At 37.4% G+C, this 18,157-nt stretch overlaps 1 protein-coding gene across 1 annotated transcript in view; it reads right to left on the bottom strand.

Moving 5' to 3' along the window:
* The window catches only part of APOLTP (apolipoprotein lipid transfer particle homolog), a 95,873-nt gene that overhangs the window by 31,844 nt on the left and 45,872 nt on the right, over positions 1 to 18,157 (bottom strand). The window contains exons 29-44 of the mRNA XM_085300681.1: positions 17,508 to 17,719; positions 16,011 to 16,199; positions 14,934 to 15,073; positions 13,404 to 13,566; positions 13,165 to 13,251; positions 12,648 to 12,782; positions 12,062 to 12,181; positions 9,411 to 9,628; positions 8,312 to 8,505; positions 7,151 to 7,453; positions 6,134 to 6,363; positions 5,252 to 5,413; positions 4,361 to 4,438; positions 2,435 to 2,791; positions 1,525 to 1,881; positions 145 to 495 (exon numbers count right to left, since the gene is read on the bottom strand). Coding sequence (XP_085156807.1) covers positions 145 to 495; positions 1,525 to 1,881; positions 2,435 to 2,791; positions 4,361 to 4,438; positions 5,252 to 5,413; positions 6,134 to 6,363; positions 7,151 to 7,453; positions 8,312 to 8,505; positions 9,411 to 9,628; positions 12,062 to 12,181; positions 12,648 to 12,782; positions 13,165 to 13,251; positions 13,404 to 13,566; positions 14,934 to 15,073; positions 16,011 to 16,199; positions 17,508 to 17,719 — 3,296 coding nt within the window. The remainder of the gene's footprint in view (positions 1 to 144; positions 496 to 1,524; positions 1,882 to 2,434; positions 2,792 to 4,360; positions 4,439 to 5,251; positions 5,414 to 6,133; positions 6,364 to 7,150; positions 7,454 to 8,311; positions 8,506 to 9,410; positions 9,629 to 12,061; positions 12,182 to 12,647; positions 12,783 to 13,164; positions 13,252 to 13,403; positions 13,567 to 14,933; positions 15,074 to 16,010; positions 16,200 to 17,507; positions 17,720 to 18,157) is intronic.

Below are 18,157 nucleotides of genomic sequence, written 5' to 3'. Positions count from 1 at the left end.
AAGAGAACACTTTTCTAAGATCTGACTGCTACCATCGAAATCATCAGACTATTTTCTTTTGACTTCAGTAGGTATAATGGTAAGATCCCAGTTTAGAATTAAACATAGCATGTCAAGAGTAAAGCAAAAGATTCTTTCAAATACCTGAATTGTTTGGCATTTGTTTTCTATAAGCATTTTCCACTGAAGCTTCTTTTCAGAGTAGAAATCCCCGTTCATCTGAAGCTCACAAGAACCTAAACTCAATCCTATGTCAATATGATACTTTAACTCCTTTCGTGCCATGACAGATAGCTTATTTTCCCTTGGAATTTCTTTCAGTTGAGGGAATTCATGTCTGAATTGAACTTCAAGAGTCATCTTTGGCTTGCACTCTGTTCTTACTTCTAGATGGGCAACCTTGCCATCTGTTTCAAGGACGCAGAGAAGTCCTGCTTGGCAGCTGTCTTTCTGAATATATCCTGTGAGCCGTGACTGAGCTGGAATACCGAGATCCTAGCAAGATATTTAAAAACCCTTTAGATTATACATACACATTGAGAGGTTTTCTTCACCTCTTAGCACATGAGAAATGAGATTTTATGCTACATCAGCAAACACAGGGCCTGCAGTCTCAGCACTGCCATTTTTCTCTCTCCCAGCAGCAAGGTGGCAATTTTGCCTGAATAATGCTTGAGAGAAGATTTTAGGACTGCCCTACAGAATTTACAGCTTCTTTTCCTATAAGAACTTTTAAGTTTACAAAACACGAAACCTGTATTTCTTCAGAATGGCAACGATTATTGAACATTGTTTGCTTCATTCAGACCGCACCTATCTTAATTTTCGGAATACACTAAGCCCCCCAAAATAATAGCCTCAACAGACTTTCTTGTAGCTGATGGTCTGAGGAAATGTGGGTTTTTTTGGTAAAATATTAAAAATTCAAGCCTGCCTTGTGCAGCATTCTAAATGAAATGTTACCTCCTTTTTTTTTTTCAAAATATTTGTGAAAACACTGAAAATTTTATTATTTTTTGCATTTCAGTGGCTTTCATGATGGTGACAATACAGTCACACACATTTTCCTGTCATTTTTATATTATCTTGTAGTTGAAGAAATTAAAATTGAGGAGTTAAACAGAAAAAGAAATGCATACGAACATCTGGAAATAACCCCAAACTCACAGAAGTTGTTCCCTCTAATGAAGTAAGTGAAATTAGACAGGAAAATAAAGCAAATTTCACAACTTCTACTTTGATAAAATGAAAGAAAATACTTTTTGAGAAATGTTTCAAACTAAAACCTGCTGATGAGCCATAGAACAGCAAGGGCAGTCTCAGTTTGCCAAGATGACAACCAGCAGGGACTTTAAAACTAATCTCAGTCTATACTAACATCTGTGAACCACAAGATCCATACTGTCTGCTGTAAGACACATATCAGTAGAGTGACCGTCTAAAATTCAACATGGTTATTTTAGCTAAATCCCCACAAGGCCTTCATTTTTCTCAAATCTTTCTTTAAAAGCCTCAGATAACTACCTGTAGATGTTGACACAATGTTTCTGCTTCCAGTGTCCATTCAGCTTTATTCTGAATACAGAGACCTCCTCTAGCCTTAAGGTTGCATTTGCCAACCTGCAGCGACAAAACACCTTTAGTGGTGGCATCTGTGGCTGCAGAGAACAGGACAGAGTTTTCAAAAGGCAGCCCAAGCTCCTCAAGCCAGGGAACCGAATGCCTTAGTGTTCCTTGGAATGTGTAATCATGCTCACAGGAAGTGTCTATCTGCATATTAGCTGTTTTGTCATCACATTGGAGGTTCATCAATAAGCCAATGTTGCAGATGTTCTGTTTGAATGAGCCCTCAAAGGCTACTGCATGAGGCAGTCCCACCGTCTGCAACAGAAAAAATTACACTATTTAAAGTACATAAGGTTAAATAATTGTCTTCCTAATTTGTTTTGAACAAAGCATTTCTTCTTTCTGAACCTATATACTTTTGGAAAGGACCACTTGAGACAGCTTGTTTCACAGAGTAATCAGAAATGACCCTGAGAATACACTGTATGAAAAAATATCCTAGAAAATCCTTTTAATAAAAACCACAGAAAGAAAAAAATTTAATCCCAAAGGAAATCTCCAAAGTTTCAAACAGAAAGGATTCACTTTTCATTAGATTTTAGGACCAAATATTATTTTATTAAAAAAAGCTGGCATTAAGCAACTATTTTATGGCTACAGCAGTAACATGTCACATTATTACTCCAATTTTGCATTTTAAGTATCGTATTTTTGCAAATGTTTTGACTTGTTGATCTGGCAGAACCCCTTTAATAATAAAAATTATCCTTCCCATAAATAAAACTGCCAGGACAGAGTCCTCTGTGACTCACAGTGATAAGAAATACAAAGACTATGGTATCACATAGAAAACCATCTAGACTGTTACCTCTAGACTGACACACTTGTTTCTAACAGTAAGTATCCATTCTGTATCCGTTTCATTGCTTGCCAGGCTCACTTCTCCATCCGCTTTTAAACTGCAGTGTCCAAGGACAATCTCAAGCATGCCTTTATACTTGTCACTTCTCATGGCTGACACCTTCACTTGGTTCTCTTTGGCAACACCCAGAGACTGAAGCTGGGGCAAGGAATGCTTGAAGTCAAGCTCCAAATGAGGTTGCAGGTTGAATGTGGCATAGAGTTGCAGGTAGGCAAATATCTCATTAAAAGAAACATGTCCGAAGAACTTGACAGTAGAGTTGCCAGTAAACATTGACCCATTCAGTAAAACTTTTGCTGGAGACTGTAAAATTACAGAAAAATTGTTGTCAGGCTTGCTCCTCTGTCAGGCCACATACTGTTTTTAGAATCATTTCCCTACTGCAATAACATGCTTATTCTCAAAAAAAATTTTGAATAAACAAATAAATTGCTACTATGTGTGCAAGAGGAAAAACATTTAGTATCCATCCTATATATGCATAAATGCCTACAGAAATGGAGAGAAGGGTCCAAAATCTTCTTCTGTAGTTCTATAATAAAAACAACAGCAACTGCCCCCAACTGTTAAAACTATTACTAATAACAAAAAAGCAACTGCTATTGCTTTTATTATCACCACTTTTCTTTTTCCTATACACAAATAGAGCTCTATCATGTGAATGTGTTAAATTCCCCACAGACTTCAGCAGGAAGGACCAGTGTTATGTAGACTGGACCCACATTACATGAGGGAACTGGAATCTATTTGTGTTTTTTGCCACTGAAACGTATTTGAGAATTGCAATCACTAGCATTACTGCTTGTTTAAAGACAAACAGTGATCTTCTCTAATGTCACTCACAGGAAATATGTTTTTACATTCTTGAGAAAACGTCAGATTATAAGGTTTATCTTTCTGGAGCAGTTCAAGTGTCACAGGGACTTTCACAAACGAATGATTAGTTAGAAAGAGCAGAAAACTGATTAAGTAAATCATGCAATTGATACTGACAACACTGGAAAAAAAACACCACCAGCATCAAACTTACACTAGGTTAATATGGCTCAGTGGCTAGTTCCAGTCATTTTTTTTTTTTTTTTTTTTTTTTTTTGCATAAGTAGTCCGCATTTTCAATTTGACTGACTTTCCAACCATAGCATAGTTAATGTACATCTACAGGGAAATCATACTCTAGAAACTAACTGTCCATCAGTTTGTGTATTTATGGAACAGACAAGATTCCCAGCTTGTGCCTCCTATGCTCCCATGTCCAGGTCATTTCAGGTTGGCTGCACAACAGCAAAACAGGATCATTTATACTGAGTTCAAGTCTAACTGGCAGAAGATGCAGTTTGGAGGCCTCAGTTAAGGGAAGTGTTTGCCTTTGGTCTCATGCAACCTGTTATCTCATGGGATCATTAGTTTTAGACTAGGTGCAAACTCTTTCACTGAGCACTGAATCAATCCAACTTGCCTACTTGTTGTAGGACATGCGAATACTACCTTTAAAATTGCACCTGTTGGGCCTGTAAACACCTCTTAGCTGTGCTTATGTTTTGCACTTGGTGCATAGTTGTGCACTAAGGATGTAAATCCGTATCACCCAAATACAAGTTTGGCTGAAAGTTCATACTCAGAATAAAAATTCTATTGCATGCTAGTGAAACTGAATGCTACCTTCCTCATGAACTTTTCTTGTTTTTGATGTACAAGCAATTTGATTCAGTTGAATTTGGAGATATTAATGGAGTGAAAATATCTGAAGGTTTGTACACAATTTCCTGCAAATTCAAACTCATTTCTACATCTCTGCCACCTTGCAGTAGAGTCCCTCAGTGGTAATTAAGATAGTATGCTGTTGACAGCAAAGTTTAAGAACAAAGTCTGTACCTCATAATGATGACTTGCAATGTCTCCATTGCAAAGGCCAGAAAATTGTTTGTAGATGGATTCTCCACTGCAAGTAATCTGTTGGCATATTAACATAGCACATTCAAGACATGGAAAAAAGCAGATGACTAAAATAAAAAATAAAGATCTAAATGGCTGCTTTCAAGAGAAAGAGCAGGAAAGTGTTAAAATATAGCCTTAAGTTTAAAGGTTAGAGATCAGTCTCAAAAAGATTAAAAAAATTTTAGTGGATCTGAGGCCAAATCATGTCTCTAGTCTTACATTATTATCCAAAATATTATCAGGATAAACAAAGAGAAGAATAGGTTCAAACAGTAGGAAAATGTCACTTGCTAGACAGATTTCTGATGCTCTAGCTTTTGATTTAGGCAGGAGACAGTGGTACTTCCTACGTTTAACATAGGATCAGCATCTGCTGTCACAAGTAGATGCTCTGCATTTTAAATGTCATCAGCTGTGCCCAGTGCTGCAGACTGCTAAGTCCTTGAGGATGGCTGCTGGCTGTACAAAAACTACTGCCATTATTATCCATTCTCCAGTTTATATTACTGCACCCAAAACCAGCTAAGTGCTCCACCTGCAAACCCCATTTGAGCAAGATGGAAAACAACCGTACATTATCATGGCTGGACAAGCACCCTTTTGGATATGCACTCCCCAGTTTCATGCCATACATGTTTGCTACCTGCCACATTTTGTTTATCAATAAAGAGCAGGTTTTCAAGCAGTTTCTAGGTTTTCTGTGCTGGTCTTGTTTCGAAAAAAATCTCTCCCTTTTGATCTCCTAGCTTGCTCTCAAGATGCTAATTTGAACAACTGAGAATGAAGAAAGTGACATCAAATACATCATATAATGGGATTTCTGCTAACCTGTATGGCCTGTGGGACAATGCTTATCAGCGCTCCTATATCATGATTAAGTGACAGTGAAATTTCCATACCACCAATAGTGGTTTTCTTCTCTATTTTGACTTTGAACTGTTCCTCCTCCATCATGGTTGTTATACCTGCAGCAATCCCCTTGCTGAAATTCTGAGTAAAAAAGAAGCCAAATAAAGGAAAGACACAAATGACAATCTCCCAGTTACAGTTAGTAAAGGCAGAATCTGTTTCATAATGCTGGAACCTGACACCCTGAGTCACAGCAGCAGCACTAGTAGAAGAGAAGTGCAAATTCTTCAATGTGGCTTCATTTCAAAGACATATTTTCCTGTCATGCTAGACCTCCTGAATGCTCTGTACCAACACTGGACCAGCAAACATGATCAATGATGTTCCTGTGCTTTGAGATTTCCAAAGAGAAAGCTATGTTAAACATTCCTTGGCTATTTAGCAGATATCCAAGGGATGATACTGTAACTAGCAAAATCAAGTACAAGACATAACACAGTGCCTAGGCTCACGGACACTTAGATTTCACATGCTAAGCCTGCCTGTCCGTTTCTCATTTACAGAGGAAAAATAAAATTGGACAAGACTACCATTCTTAACTCGTAAGGCGCTTAATTTAAATCAGAACYGAATGCAGCATCTTTTTTACTCTAGATTTAGTTCCAAGACTTCAGACAACTGGCACATGGTACAACTAGAAGCCACGAAGACACCTTTCTTTCGTATAGCCGTTTAGCACATCTCAAAAATGCAGCCACCTTTTGAGTGAAGTGCATCCTGTGACAGCAAAGAAGAGTAACCTAAAGAGATGAGAAATAGTTCTGTCGGAAATTAAATAATCACAGGCAGAACTTTTCTTACCTGGTAATAGCCAGCTGCTTCCACAATGAAGGGGATTCCAAGTTTCTTTATCTTTGAGTTGTTATGCTGTAAACTCACAGATAGCTGGGCTTTAGGATGTTCTACAGACAGTCTCTGATCTTCAAACACAGCAGTAATCCTTTCACTGCCAGTCTGTAAGGCTATAGTAATGGTGTGATTTGCTGTGACATGGTCACACATGGCAATGAAAATGCCATCCAAGGGCAACCCTAACAACAGGGAAGGAAGTAAAATCAAGACAATGATATTGCTGGGTTGCCACTGTCTGTAAAATACATAAAAGTTAAGTGACAGATTAAAGAGAGTGCTTCTATCACTTTTTATAACAGGAGACAGCACTTTCTGCTGTGTACTTACAGAAGCGAGAACATTTCCTACTACATGAAAATCATTAAGAATGACTTAAATTAACTGTCATATGCATCATGGAAGTCAAAGATTATTCCTTTCTTAATAAAGGATATATGGCAGTGTGTATTGTGTGCAACTCCAGCAATCGGCTGTTAGAAAGTTTCAAAACAGACTTCTTAGATCCAACGGAACAAAAGGCAATTTGCCCATCTAAAATTATTGATAACTTCAGTTCACAGAAGCCCTTGGTTTTGCTTATGAAAAAAACACTTGGAATATTTTACTCTTCAGAGTGACTTATTCAATGACATTCAAGAAATGTTTCAATTATGGTCCAAATCAAAAAAAGGTACAAAAATATGCTCAGAGAAACTGATCAGCATGCACTGATCAATATGCAGAGATAAAGATGTACAAGAGAAAAATAATTTATTTTGAAGCAGTTCAAATATTTTTAAAATAGTTCTGAATCCATTGTATTGTATTGTCTTAATGATATTAAAATGAATGTTGCTGAAGTTAAGACCAGATCATATTGTGTTCTAGTGTGAGCAAATGCACCTTCCACAGGTCTGTACCCGTTTAGACAAATTCACCCCTATTTTGTTACACCATATGTTGATCAAGTCAGAGTTTTCTTCATACCTGCATTTTTTAAAGAGCTGATATTATGTGTGAAAGTCCCACTGACTYTGACGTATTCATGACTCATGACACTGGAAAAATCTACAGAAAGGACTTTCTCATCCACCAGGAAACTAGCTAAACCTCTTTTGATCTCTTTACTCAGCTCCAGGTGTCCTTTCAGTCTTGCCTCCATTGGCATTGCCTGACTGCCATTCTGAAACATAGCAAAAGTGACACTGTGTACGCTGGAATTCCCAAACACATTTCTGTTCCTGAGATGGACTCCATACAGTGCTTTGTTGATCATCACATTGATATTACCTGTAATAGTCAAAAATGATTACTGCAGAGAGTCATTTGGGACAGAAATGACCAGGATTTGATGAACAACATACAAATTAATCATTAATTTAATACTAGGAAGAAGTAAATGCATTTCCACTGATTATAATAGATAATTTAGCCTAATCCAGATAGAAAATTGGTTCATTGTTTACAGAACAGTTCTCTTAACTAGAAGTGCCTGTGCTGAGAACAAATTACATAATAGCATTTACGACAGCTGTTTCTTTTTATTTTCAAAGTTGTTTGTGCCTTTAGACCAGGACTAACTATAGTGCGCTGTCTTCTGAAGGCAAATTTACAGAGGGATTATGACCTTCCACAAAGGCTCCCTGTACTACTCCAGGATCATAGAATTGGTAAGGTTGGAAGGGACCTCCCGAGATCATCTAGTCCAACCCTCAAACGAGTGGCCTGTAAAAGGATCAAACCCATGACCTTGGCATTATTAGCCCCACGCTCTAACCAACTGAGCTAAACCTAACCCCCATAAACCATCCCTTGGAGCTCAGAAGTGACATGCTCTACTCCACGGAGCCACTCGCAAAGGCAAGCTCCTCGAATATGCTGCCACCCCACATTTCAGAAGGCTTGCATAAGAAACAAAAAAAACACCAGTTATTTTCCTCAATCAAAAAAACTAACAAATAAAAGATGCACCTGCAATGAAAATGGTAGCTTACTCAAATATGTCTTTACCCCAGTGATCAATGGCTCGTCTGGCAGACTAAACACATCCTTTTGTATTAAATGCACTTCTGAAAGGAATACACTATGATTAAAAAGCCTCCTTGGATAGCTGAAGAATTAGCAGCAAAAAACAAAGTAAAAAAGTACCATCATGTATGTTGCTTTTGCACTTCAGTAATCCATTCAGAGAAAGAAGCTGAGGTATAGCCTTTAATCCAGTAAATGTGTGTTGGACTTTTCCATTTATGGACAAGCCAAGACCATCTTTCTGCTGTCTGGCTCCCATGAAATCCACATGAAGCCTATTTTCATTCAGCTTTATTTCAGAAGATATCAAAAGCCTAAAAAGAGAGAAAAACTGCCAGTAAAGTCATCTTAGCATCGCTGAATTCATGTTAGTCTCGCTGTCAACCTGCAGCAAAATCATCTCATTTATTTGGTAATGTTCAGCTTTCATTTAGACAAAAGAGAATGAGATTTTTACAAGAGATCTGTACAGTAAGAGGAGACTTTTGCCTAAATGAGAAAAAGTTAGTCATCAGAAGTCTAGCACATACAGCTGGGAGAAATCAGAAAAGAAAAAAGGTCAGACTATCTGTGACTCACTGTTTCTGCTCATATTGCACCCAGAGTAGTTTCTAGGGTGATTGTTTCTGCAGCTACCTGAGAGCTTCTGTTTGGATGGTTCTTCTGCACCTGTTTCTGTTACTATGCACTGTTAGTCAGGAACAGGATGTCAGAAGAAATGGATGCACTCCAATGACTTCTATATATGGAATGGCTTAGGGAAGGGATCTTTGGAGACTGTCCAGTTCACCCCACCCAAAACAGGGTCAGCTAGAGTGAGTTACTCAAGACTGTGTCTGGTAAGGCTTTGAGTATCTCTAAGGATGGAGACTCTACAGTCTCTCTGGGCAACCTGTTCCAGTGTTTGGTCATCCTTACAGTAAGAAAGTTTTATTTTTTATGTTTAAACAGAATTCTTACATTTCAATTTGTGACCAAGTGTCTCCTTTGCTGCAGATACTTGTGTTAGAGAAGAATAAGGAACAAAGTCTATAAAGTGGCAAGTTCCATTTAAATGACAAGGGCTTAAACTTTAAAATGTTATAAAGCAGTGAAGATTTAGTATCTTAAAAAAAATTAAGAGAGTGTATTTTGAAGGTAAAATAAGGGATTTCTAAACTAAGCATGGTAGGCCCAACTTTCCTCTCACACCTATTAACTAAGATTTTCACTTCTCTACCTCAATGGAAACATTTTGCCCATTAACTGGAACTGCATTGACTCCGGTTCTGTCAAGAATGCCTGATGGAGGAAAGTGATCACTCTAACAACTCTGGCATTCCTCCTCTTTTCATTGTTCATATCAACCTCCAGCATCAGCATATTCCTTCCACTAGAATGAATGTAGAGAGATCCATTGAGGTTGCTCTCACCGTAACTCTTCAAGGCTGCTTGGACCTACACACAGAGAAAATAAGAACAGGATATTAATAATCTCAAAACATAAGGTAAAATAGTGAAACATCAGTTTGAGGAATAAGATTATAGACAATGCTGAGGATATTGTGAACCCACTAGGAAACTTAAATTTTATTATTACAAATAAAATGAATCATTTTTTTGCCTCAGATAGGATCTCTTTTCCTGGCTGCTGATGAATCGCTCATTTGCAATGCTCCTAAAAATAATTTACTGAACGAATACTCTCAAAATTTCAGTTTCCCCAGGCAAACACTGTTAGATTTTCACAACTGCACACTTACATCCAATAAACAAGCCAGCAGAATGTTTGATAAACTCCTAAGAAACAATGTTTAAACATCTTTAGTGTCATTCACTTCACAGAAACCTATTTGCCAGATGCTTTTCTTTCCTTGGCTAGGAAAATGCATTTGTATTTAAGTGGAAAAATAAAAAAAAAAAAAAATTTTCTAATCCATATTATTATCTTCAGCACCCACTCCTGGGACACTGGATACACCACAAACTAGAGGGGCAGTATGAACTTAAAATCTTGACAATACATCACTGCCAGTGATAAATGAAATCACAGCCATTAGAGACTGAACAGACCTGCCAGATCACATAATCCAGCCCTTATCAACATGGGATAAAGCTAATCCTAGAGAAAGAGCCTTTTGAATTGGTAATAAAGGCTACAGACAAAACATGATTTTGCCTAGAAGTTCATCACCAAGACAGAGCTTTCAACAACTACACTGGTGAATTATTTTCCATGAGAAAATCCTTTTCCTGCATCACACATAGGGAGCTGGGATGCATGCTATGCAATAGGACATTCCTGTATTTACAGCTTCAAGACCACGTATTTCTCCAGAACAAGACAAAAGGGAAATGCGACAATAAAACACTGTTCTAAATTACCGCATGAAGGAGGCACCTTGTTTTGATTATCCAGAACAGACAAAAATGAATGAATACATTTAACTCTTCTCAGAATTTTTAAAACTTTACCATTATTCTTCAGTGTAAAAGAAGAGAAATACAATCAAAATGCAACTCCCCTTTCTCTCCAAAATTCAAAATGTTTCCCCAAAACCCAAATGAACCACATCGTTCATTACACTAGCAGAATCAAGGAATATAAATTTCTAAAAAAATGAGCAGGCACAGAAGTAATCCAGCTAGCATGTTATTCATCATCCTTCTTTTCCTAGATCCAATTCATGGCTTTTCTATCCTCTTTTATAAATAGGTTGACTGAAAACAACCTTCTCAAAGTCCTGAAATAAGGTTTCAACTCATATGCACCTCAACTGTAACTGCATTCAGGCCAAGAGTCAAGACCTTCAAATCTTATTCTAAAGCACTGGTTATATGGTTGGTCCAATCCAGTGGCTTCAAACAGCTCTGCCAAAGCCAGCCTATTTGTACCACGACTGAGAACAGCAGAGTGGTGCATTCAAACAGCCATCTCTCCAAAGCAAAAGGACATGTTCAGAGGTTAAATGATCTGTTCATGCTAGAACACTCCAAATCTCAAAAGATTCAACTCAAATGGTTAACATTATGGCTGCTAAACTGAAGAACCATGCTGAAAAAAAATTCACTTTATTTTGTTAACTGATTAAGAGATCATGGACTGATTGTTATTGTACTTTCAAGAGGTGGCTCCAGTTAATTACTCAGAATAACTGGATAGTTAAGTTCCTTAAGATATGTCTATGTTTTGCTCGATCAATAAAGGTATAATTATACTGAATGTATAGGTAGAAAGAGAGTATATCCCAGCTAATTTTAATTTAATAGCTTTTACGTGAAGGACTGTGGAAAATTTCAACTGATAAGAATACATAAACACATAAGAAAATCCAAAATGTGTTCTTCATCCTTTCAGCTGAACTCTAAAATGTTCAAGAAAAGTTATTCTGCTAAAATGATGAACTATGTTGAATTTCAAGTATAATTTTACCTGAGTTTCAGAGTAATTTTTTTCCCCAAAGTTTTCTGAATTTCACAGCCAAAACACAAGCCACTTACTCCAAGTGCATACAGCCATCTACCCAGAAAAACTCTATTCATAAAAAGTTAACTGCCACCCCAACAATTTTGTCCTCTCCACCACCCTCACTGGATTCCCTACAAGTTGAACAACTTTATAGTATATATATACATCTGTTCCTCCACTACACCTTGAAAGTGGTTCCACAGTAACTTACAGTACAAAGTTGAACTGCTTTCAGGGTGAAATGCATGTCTAATGCATACAGTAAGTAAGAGACAGCACATGGATCTTCAGGAATAGTTTTTATAATGGCTCTCCAAACAAGACAGAATTTCACCACTAATGGACAGGAGTCTTCGACATGGAGTGATGAACTGCCGAAGCACAACCTCATGCAATGAGACTGCAATAATCAGGGAACTGACCTGTGACGAATCGTTGCTGTTGAAGATGGCTTTTGCATTTACACTGTAGTCAATATCTTCCAGTTTAGTTTGCCTAGAAAACAGCTCCCCACTTAGGGCCACTGCTTGTGGAAACACAAGCTATTTGACAAAGCAAAATGTAGAAATAATCAGTGCATTCATATCAATTGCTTCATGTTATTTGCTGTCTGAACTTTCAGCATAAAGTGAGGAATGTTTAAAAGCAAACATGCATCAAAGTTTATCGAAGGCAATGCTGAAAACGTATGAAAAAAAATGATCAATGTTTTTCTTACAAGACAGTACTGATACTGATTGTTATTTGGTCTACAGTGATACGCAGGAACCTTTGTCCCCATCCATATTTTACTGAATAGGCAGTTTGCAGGCACAGAACAATTATAGTTCTAAATGCAAAGTTCTAAATTATAGTTCTAAATGACAGAAAAACAGTCACCAAGACATAAGGATCAGAACAACATAAATGAAGACAGACACGGAGAAACTGTTCTCTGAAAAGGAAGAAGGTAGTTCTTTTTCTGCACATCCTAAATCCTAAAATAAAGACCAGTTTCAGCATCAATACCTGGAATGAATGAGTCACATCCACATATAAAAGGTGTCTGAAATCTGCCTTACTGGATTTGTCCTGGTATCTTCCTACAAAGCTAAGAACATCTTCCTTATTGACTTTCAAGGTAGTTTCAACTTCCTTCTTCACCTATGTGTTAAAAATGTGAGTTAGTGGACTGCATTGAGTATTAATCCTATGTATTATGACAGATGAGAAAAACCATTGCAGTTGAGAAATATTACATTGTGGCTCAGAATGAAAAATAAGCAAAGCAGAAAGAAGAAAATTTGGTAAGAAAGATAAATAGATAGGTAAGGATTAGATCTCTAAATCCTTTGCAAAGCTTCTTATAATAATAATAGTAATAATATTTAACATTAATTCAAAGAGAACTTTGCTTGCAGCATTTACCTGGTGAGAACTAAAGACCTATGAGCAATCTAGGTCCAAAAGACAACAAACTGTAGATCTATACAGACAGGTAATGAATCTCTCTTTCTAAATTAAATTTAACAGGAAATTTACTCACAGTTTGGTGACTTCGAGTTAAAATGCATATTTCAACATTTTGGGGGAGCCACCTGAAGTTATAAGGATGAGCTAAACCAGCACAGATCTATAAGAGTTTAAAGAATAGAGGAAATACAAAAAACATAAGATATGTACAGTAAATTACTCTTTTCTTTCTTTTTTTTTTTTTTGGTTGGTTGGTGTTTTTTTTTTTGGTATGCCAGGTTAAACAGAACTCATCCATCAGGTATTACTCACACAGGGGTTTTCAGGTTGGTAGCCAAGTGTGAAAGTTTGAACTGATTCCTCTAGTCCATTTATCAAAATTTTTGTCTCCAAAAAGTAGTGCTTTTGCTTTTTGTCAACAGTAAATGTCTCCTGGAAAAGGAAACTCTGTGGATTGAGCAGTTCAAATGGATGCCTGGAACAAAATAAGGAATGAACAAAATGTTCATTGTTTATAGACAATGATGAAGAGAAAACATGTATAGTTCAGCTGAAACTTCAAAACTTTCCATTGCAGATGTGATTAGGGTGTCAGGTACTGAAGCAAAGCATGTAGAACAAGGATCTGTGAGAACTTAATAGAGTGTAATTACAGCTTCATACAAATTACACACATTTACCAGAATTTCTCATGAAAAGTTTCCATCCTGGATTGAGAAAAGGCTGTATCATGGGAGAGAGTGACCCTCTAAAATTCTAACGTGCGGACCTAATACATACACTTTACATACCTTCATGGCCAAAATTTCATTTCAAATAGGGACAGTATGTCCAAATACTTAGCGCAGCTTTGAAAATCTCAGCTGGCAAGTACATTTTCTGTTGTCTGCACAAGCATGATGATAATTCTATCCAACATATGTTCAGCTAGTAAGTAGCAAACTGCTCAGAGAACTATGTAAGTGCAACATTTTATAGACTTTATGAAATACTTCTCTGCCTTTACTTAGATGCCTATAAAAAATGCAGTAACATTTATAATCACACATTGGCCTGCATTTATGCATGTTAGGATATCTGCCATAGCTCTTCATTTTTCATTCATATACTTCTCTCATATTGGAAAGGCATCTCAGTGTTTCTTTAGCTATCTCCAAGATGCAGAGTAGCTCCTAAGGGAATCTTTACACTCCTGTTGACCTTACTATGTCTTAATGACAAGATCTCCAGCGATGTTCTGGATTTCTCAGATCTGATGATGCTTTTCTAAGGAGGCCTTCAAGTTGTGTTTTGATAATGAGTCATGAAAGGAGAAATTTCTGGTAGCCAATATCTAGAAGCAGTATACTCATTCTCACCAGGAAATGAAAACATGTTCCAAAATCTAAACAAGAGCATTTGTTGTATGTTTTAAGAGGGAAACGTTTGGCTTTAGAACAGCTATATCATTGCTAAGGAGCAGAAGAAAAGCATCTGGATGGCACAGGGGGTCAGATCTGGATTTTGGAACTTCTCACCACTTAGAGGTTTGGCCATGCCAAAAAACCTTGCAGTTTTCATGAAAGGAGGCTATACTTTAAATAGGGTTCCTAACACACACATGGCTACAGCACGCACTGCCTATTGCTCTCGATAACTTTCTTCATTATCTTTTCAATAACAAGGGCAAGGGTTGAATGGATGCAGATAACCAACTCATGGAGTCAGTGTGACAAGACAGTATGAAGTACAACTTTTGTGCATGTGGTACTTCAATCTTGTAAATTTTTTCCAAAGTGTATCAAGGTGCATATTAAATTTAGGCCAAAACTTTCTCCAGAGATGGAAAAAGGGCTACTGAACCTGAAATGGAGAGTTCCACGCTTCTGATAGAGCATCTTCTCCTTCTTCAGCTCTTCTATCTGACCTTCAAAGTGTAGCATGACAGGCAGACTTTTATAGTCAGTCCATATAGCCTTCACAGAAAAGTTTGGTTTTTTAGGCTGCAGTCCAAATCATGTGACCAGAAGAAGAAAAGACACTTAAATCAAATTTATTGGATTCATATTCAGGAATGTCAATATAAAAGCCACATAGTTCAGCAGGCTACAGTGAGGCTCTCACTTCATACAAAAGCTCCTTTCTCCTCCAAGTTCAGAATTCTGATCTCAATTTACATAGGATTAGAAGTGACATTAGTARTAAACCACTGGCTTCAGCAGAAAATGATCAGAAAAATGCCCTATAATGTATAATTCCAGTTTAAACTGGAACAGTTGCAGTATAAAAAAGCTCTGGTACACACCACGTTTAAACACAAAAACTGGTGTTTTGGGTTTAAATAGAATACTGTCACTACAAAAATACTGTTTTTTGTTTTATTTAATACATGCTACAAGGAACTGACCGAAGTAATTGACCAAAGCATCTCTGGATGGCAAACTGTTGATCTGGTCATGTGCTGCAGACACTAAGCAAAGCAGAAATTATTTTAAGCACTACAATAGATAACAAGGAATGCAGAGGCTTAAATAATATATAAAACCCGCCTGTTACTATGCAAACTTGCAGGCAAAATATGCCAGTTCCCCAAGACACTTGGCAGAATCTTCCAGGTCTGTCATATATGATCATCAAAATACAAGTAATCACATCTACAGTTCTCTTTCTATCCACGTATTACCTCTTTCCCTCTCCTCCCTGCGTGTCTATCTGTAGCTGGCCTCCTAAACAGGTGAGAGGGACTCACAACACTGCACAATGTTGCTGATCTTTTTTTTTTAAATGAACTTCATTTTATTTTGCAGGTTGTCGAAACAGACAGAAATACAAGGAGTACTAGAGGTGTTTAAGCCTGGACACTAGCAATGACATCTCAGGAAGGTGGCAGACCTAAGAAATGTAATCCAAAATCAGAGTACATTTGTACTTCTTTCTTACCACTGGCAGATTCTGATAGCCGGCTGTGAAGTTAAATTCCTGTTTTGCACTCTCTATCTTAAAGTAGAGAAATTTGGCTCGTTCATTATTCTCCAAAAGAATCTCACTCTTCACAAGCTGATTCCACAGAGATATCACTTCACTATAGCTATGCAGAACATTCCTCCCAAGATGATTAAATGTGGATGCCTGAAAAACAAAGAGGAACATGCTACTCTGGCTCAGTTGGGACAGAGAGAATCCTATTCCCCTAACAGCACATTACAGAGGTGTAGACACAAACGTTTATCACATTGCTTTACGCACAGCAGTTGTGACAAGTTCAGGATAAAATCTGTATTTAATGGCACAGTCTAATAGAAATTAGGAAAAATTTTAGAATCTATAGACTCAGGGTACACAGATTCCATCCAATGGATATTTAATCATTTTATAAAATGTTCCACATTGTTTCCAACAGAAAAGGCAGAAAACTACACATTGAGACCCTACTATTGAAGGTTCTCACAGAGGACTGCGGGAGACTGGAATCACTCTCYATGAGAGTCAAAACAAAACAGATAACCTTTCATTTTTCAAGACTATCTCCTAACCACTGAACTATCTTGTGTTCTACCAGGCAACAAACTTACCATTTCTCCTACTGAATCTGTGCATTTTGTATAGATATTGGTATATTCACTGGAACAAAAAGTAACAGCAAGAACATCTATGTGGCAAAGTTCTGTGAGACTGCAGCTCTAATATTTATGGAACTCCAAATAGTCATGCAGGATTTTTCACTAAGGTGGCTGGATCAAGAGGGAACATGTACAATGAGTTCACTGTGACAGCCTGTTAGACAGGATACTCTCCAGGCAGAGGTGGCTTTCATTCACCTCAGGCAGAGGATGCCTTTGAGTCTAAGGTTTAAACTAAAGTGAATGTTGTAATCACTAGGCTCTTAATTAAGAAGTTTGGCTACTGCTCTTCACATTTCTTAAACAAAAGCAAAGTCACAAAACCCAGTTGTTTCACATCACTGACGAACAAATTTTAAACATTTCTTAGGTGCGGGTCTACTTTTCCTACTTCTCCAAGAAACTTTCAGCACAAATTCAGAACTTTAAGAAGTTAGTTATTGTACACATCTAGGGAGAACTCTCAAATCATGTACTTGTGTTCTGTGCAAGAAAGGATGAACTCCTGTTCCAGAGAGAGACACAGCTAGTGGCCCTAACTTTTTTTAAAATCAATAAATAGACCCTGATTGCTGACGTGCCAAGGCAGGCCCCACAGGAAGCCAGCACAGAGGAAGAATAGCATATTGTTCAAGCTCAGGAAACAGATGAACATGGGCATTATAAGATACTCTCTTACACGTTAGCACACAGTCCAAGAGTTTCTCAAACAAGCTGCTTCACAGAGTATGCTGAACAAGTGTTACTGCATATAACGACAGTTCCGTTAGGTATCTATCACAAAGCTGTACCTGCAAGAAAGCATCATGTTACTAACCTGCAGATATGTGGTAGCTGGGGTGTAAATATAAATTTTCCCTTCTTTTTCATTGCCTTGATCTTTACAGAATAGCTCCACTACAAGATTCTTAACAGAGACCATTTTCCCGGCTGTCAGCTCCATAGTCAATAAATAAGCAGAACGCTGAGGCTGAGTTAGTTTGTGGGTTGCATATAGATACAGCCATGGCGTGTCCATATTTAATCCACCTGGAAAGAATACGTATTAAATGTAGAGATAAGCCACATAGCTTGTAACTCTGCAACAAAGCTGGTAAGAAGCTGGGCTTTTGGAATGAGGGTAAAATGCCACTACCAGCCTATTTTCCTCCACTAGCCAAAATCTCCAGATGGTATGTAATGAAATAAATACTGTGAACCAGTGTAACATTTCATAGTGCAATCCATTGGAATGTTCCTAACGAATGGAAATGTATAAACCCAGTACTTATACGGCACCAGCAGAGAGTTCTACTCTGCAAGAAAACATAAAATCTTACTTGAACTCTGATTCTACTTTATTCCCATGATTACAGCTATGATCTTATCAAAGCTATTTAGACATATGCCAACTTAGAAATTCAATTCTGCAATACATACTTTTTGGAAAAGATTTGTAGGTTATTTTGGGAACTAGTTTCTAGACAG

This window comes from Rhea americana, unplaced genomic scaffold, assembly GCF_003343005.1.
Source record: "Rhea americana isolate MKP2758 unplaced genomic scaffold, rheAme1 scaffold_10, whole genome shotgun sequence".
NCBI lineage: Eukaryota > Metazoa > Chordata > Aves > Rheiformes > Rheidae > Rhea > Rhea americana.
This window is presented reverse-complemented; position numbering and strand designations above follow the sequence as displayed.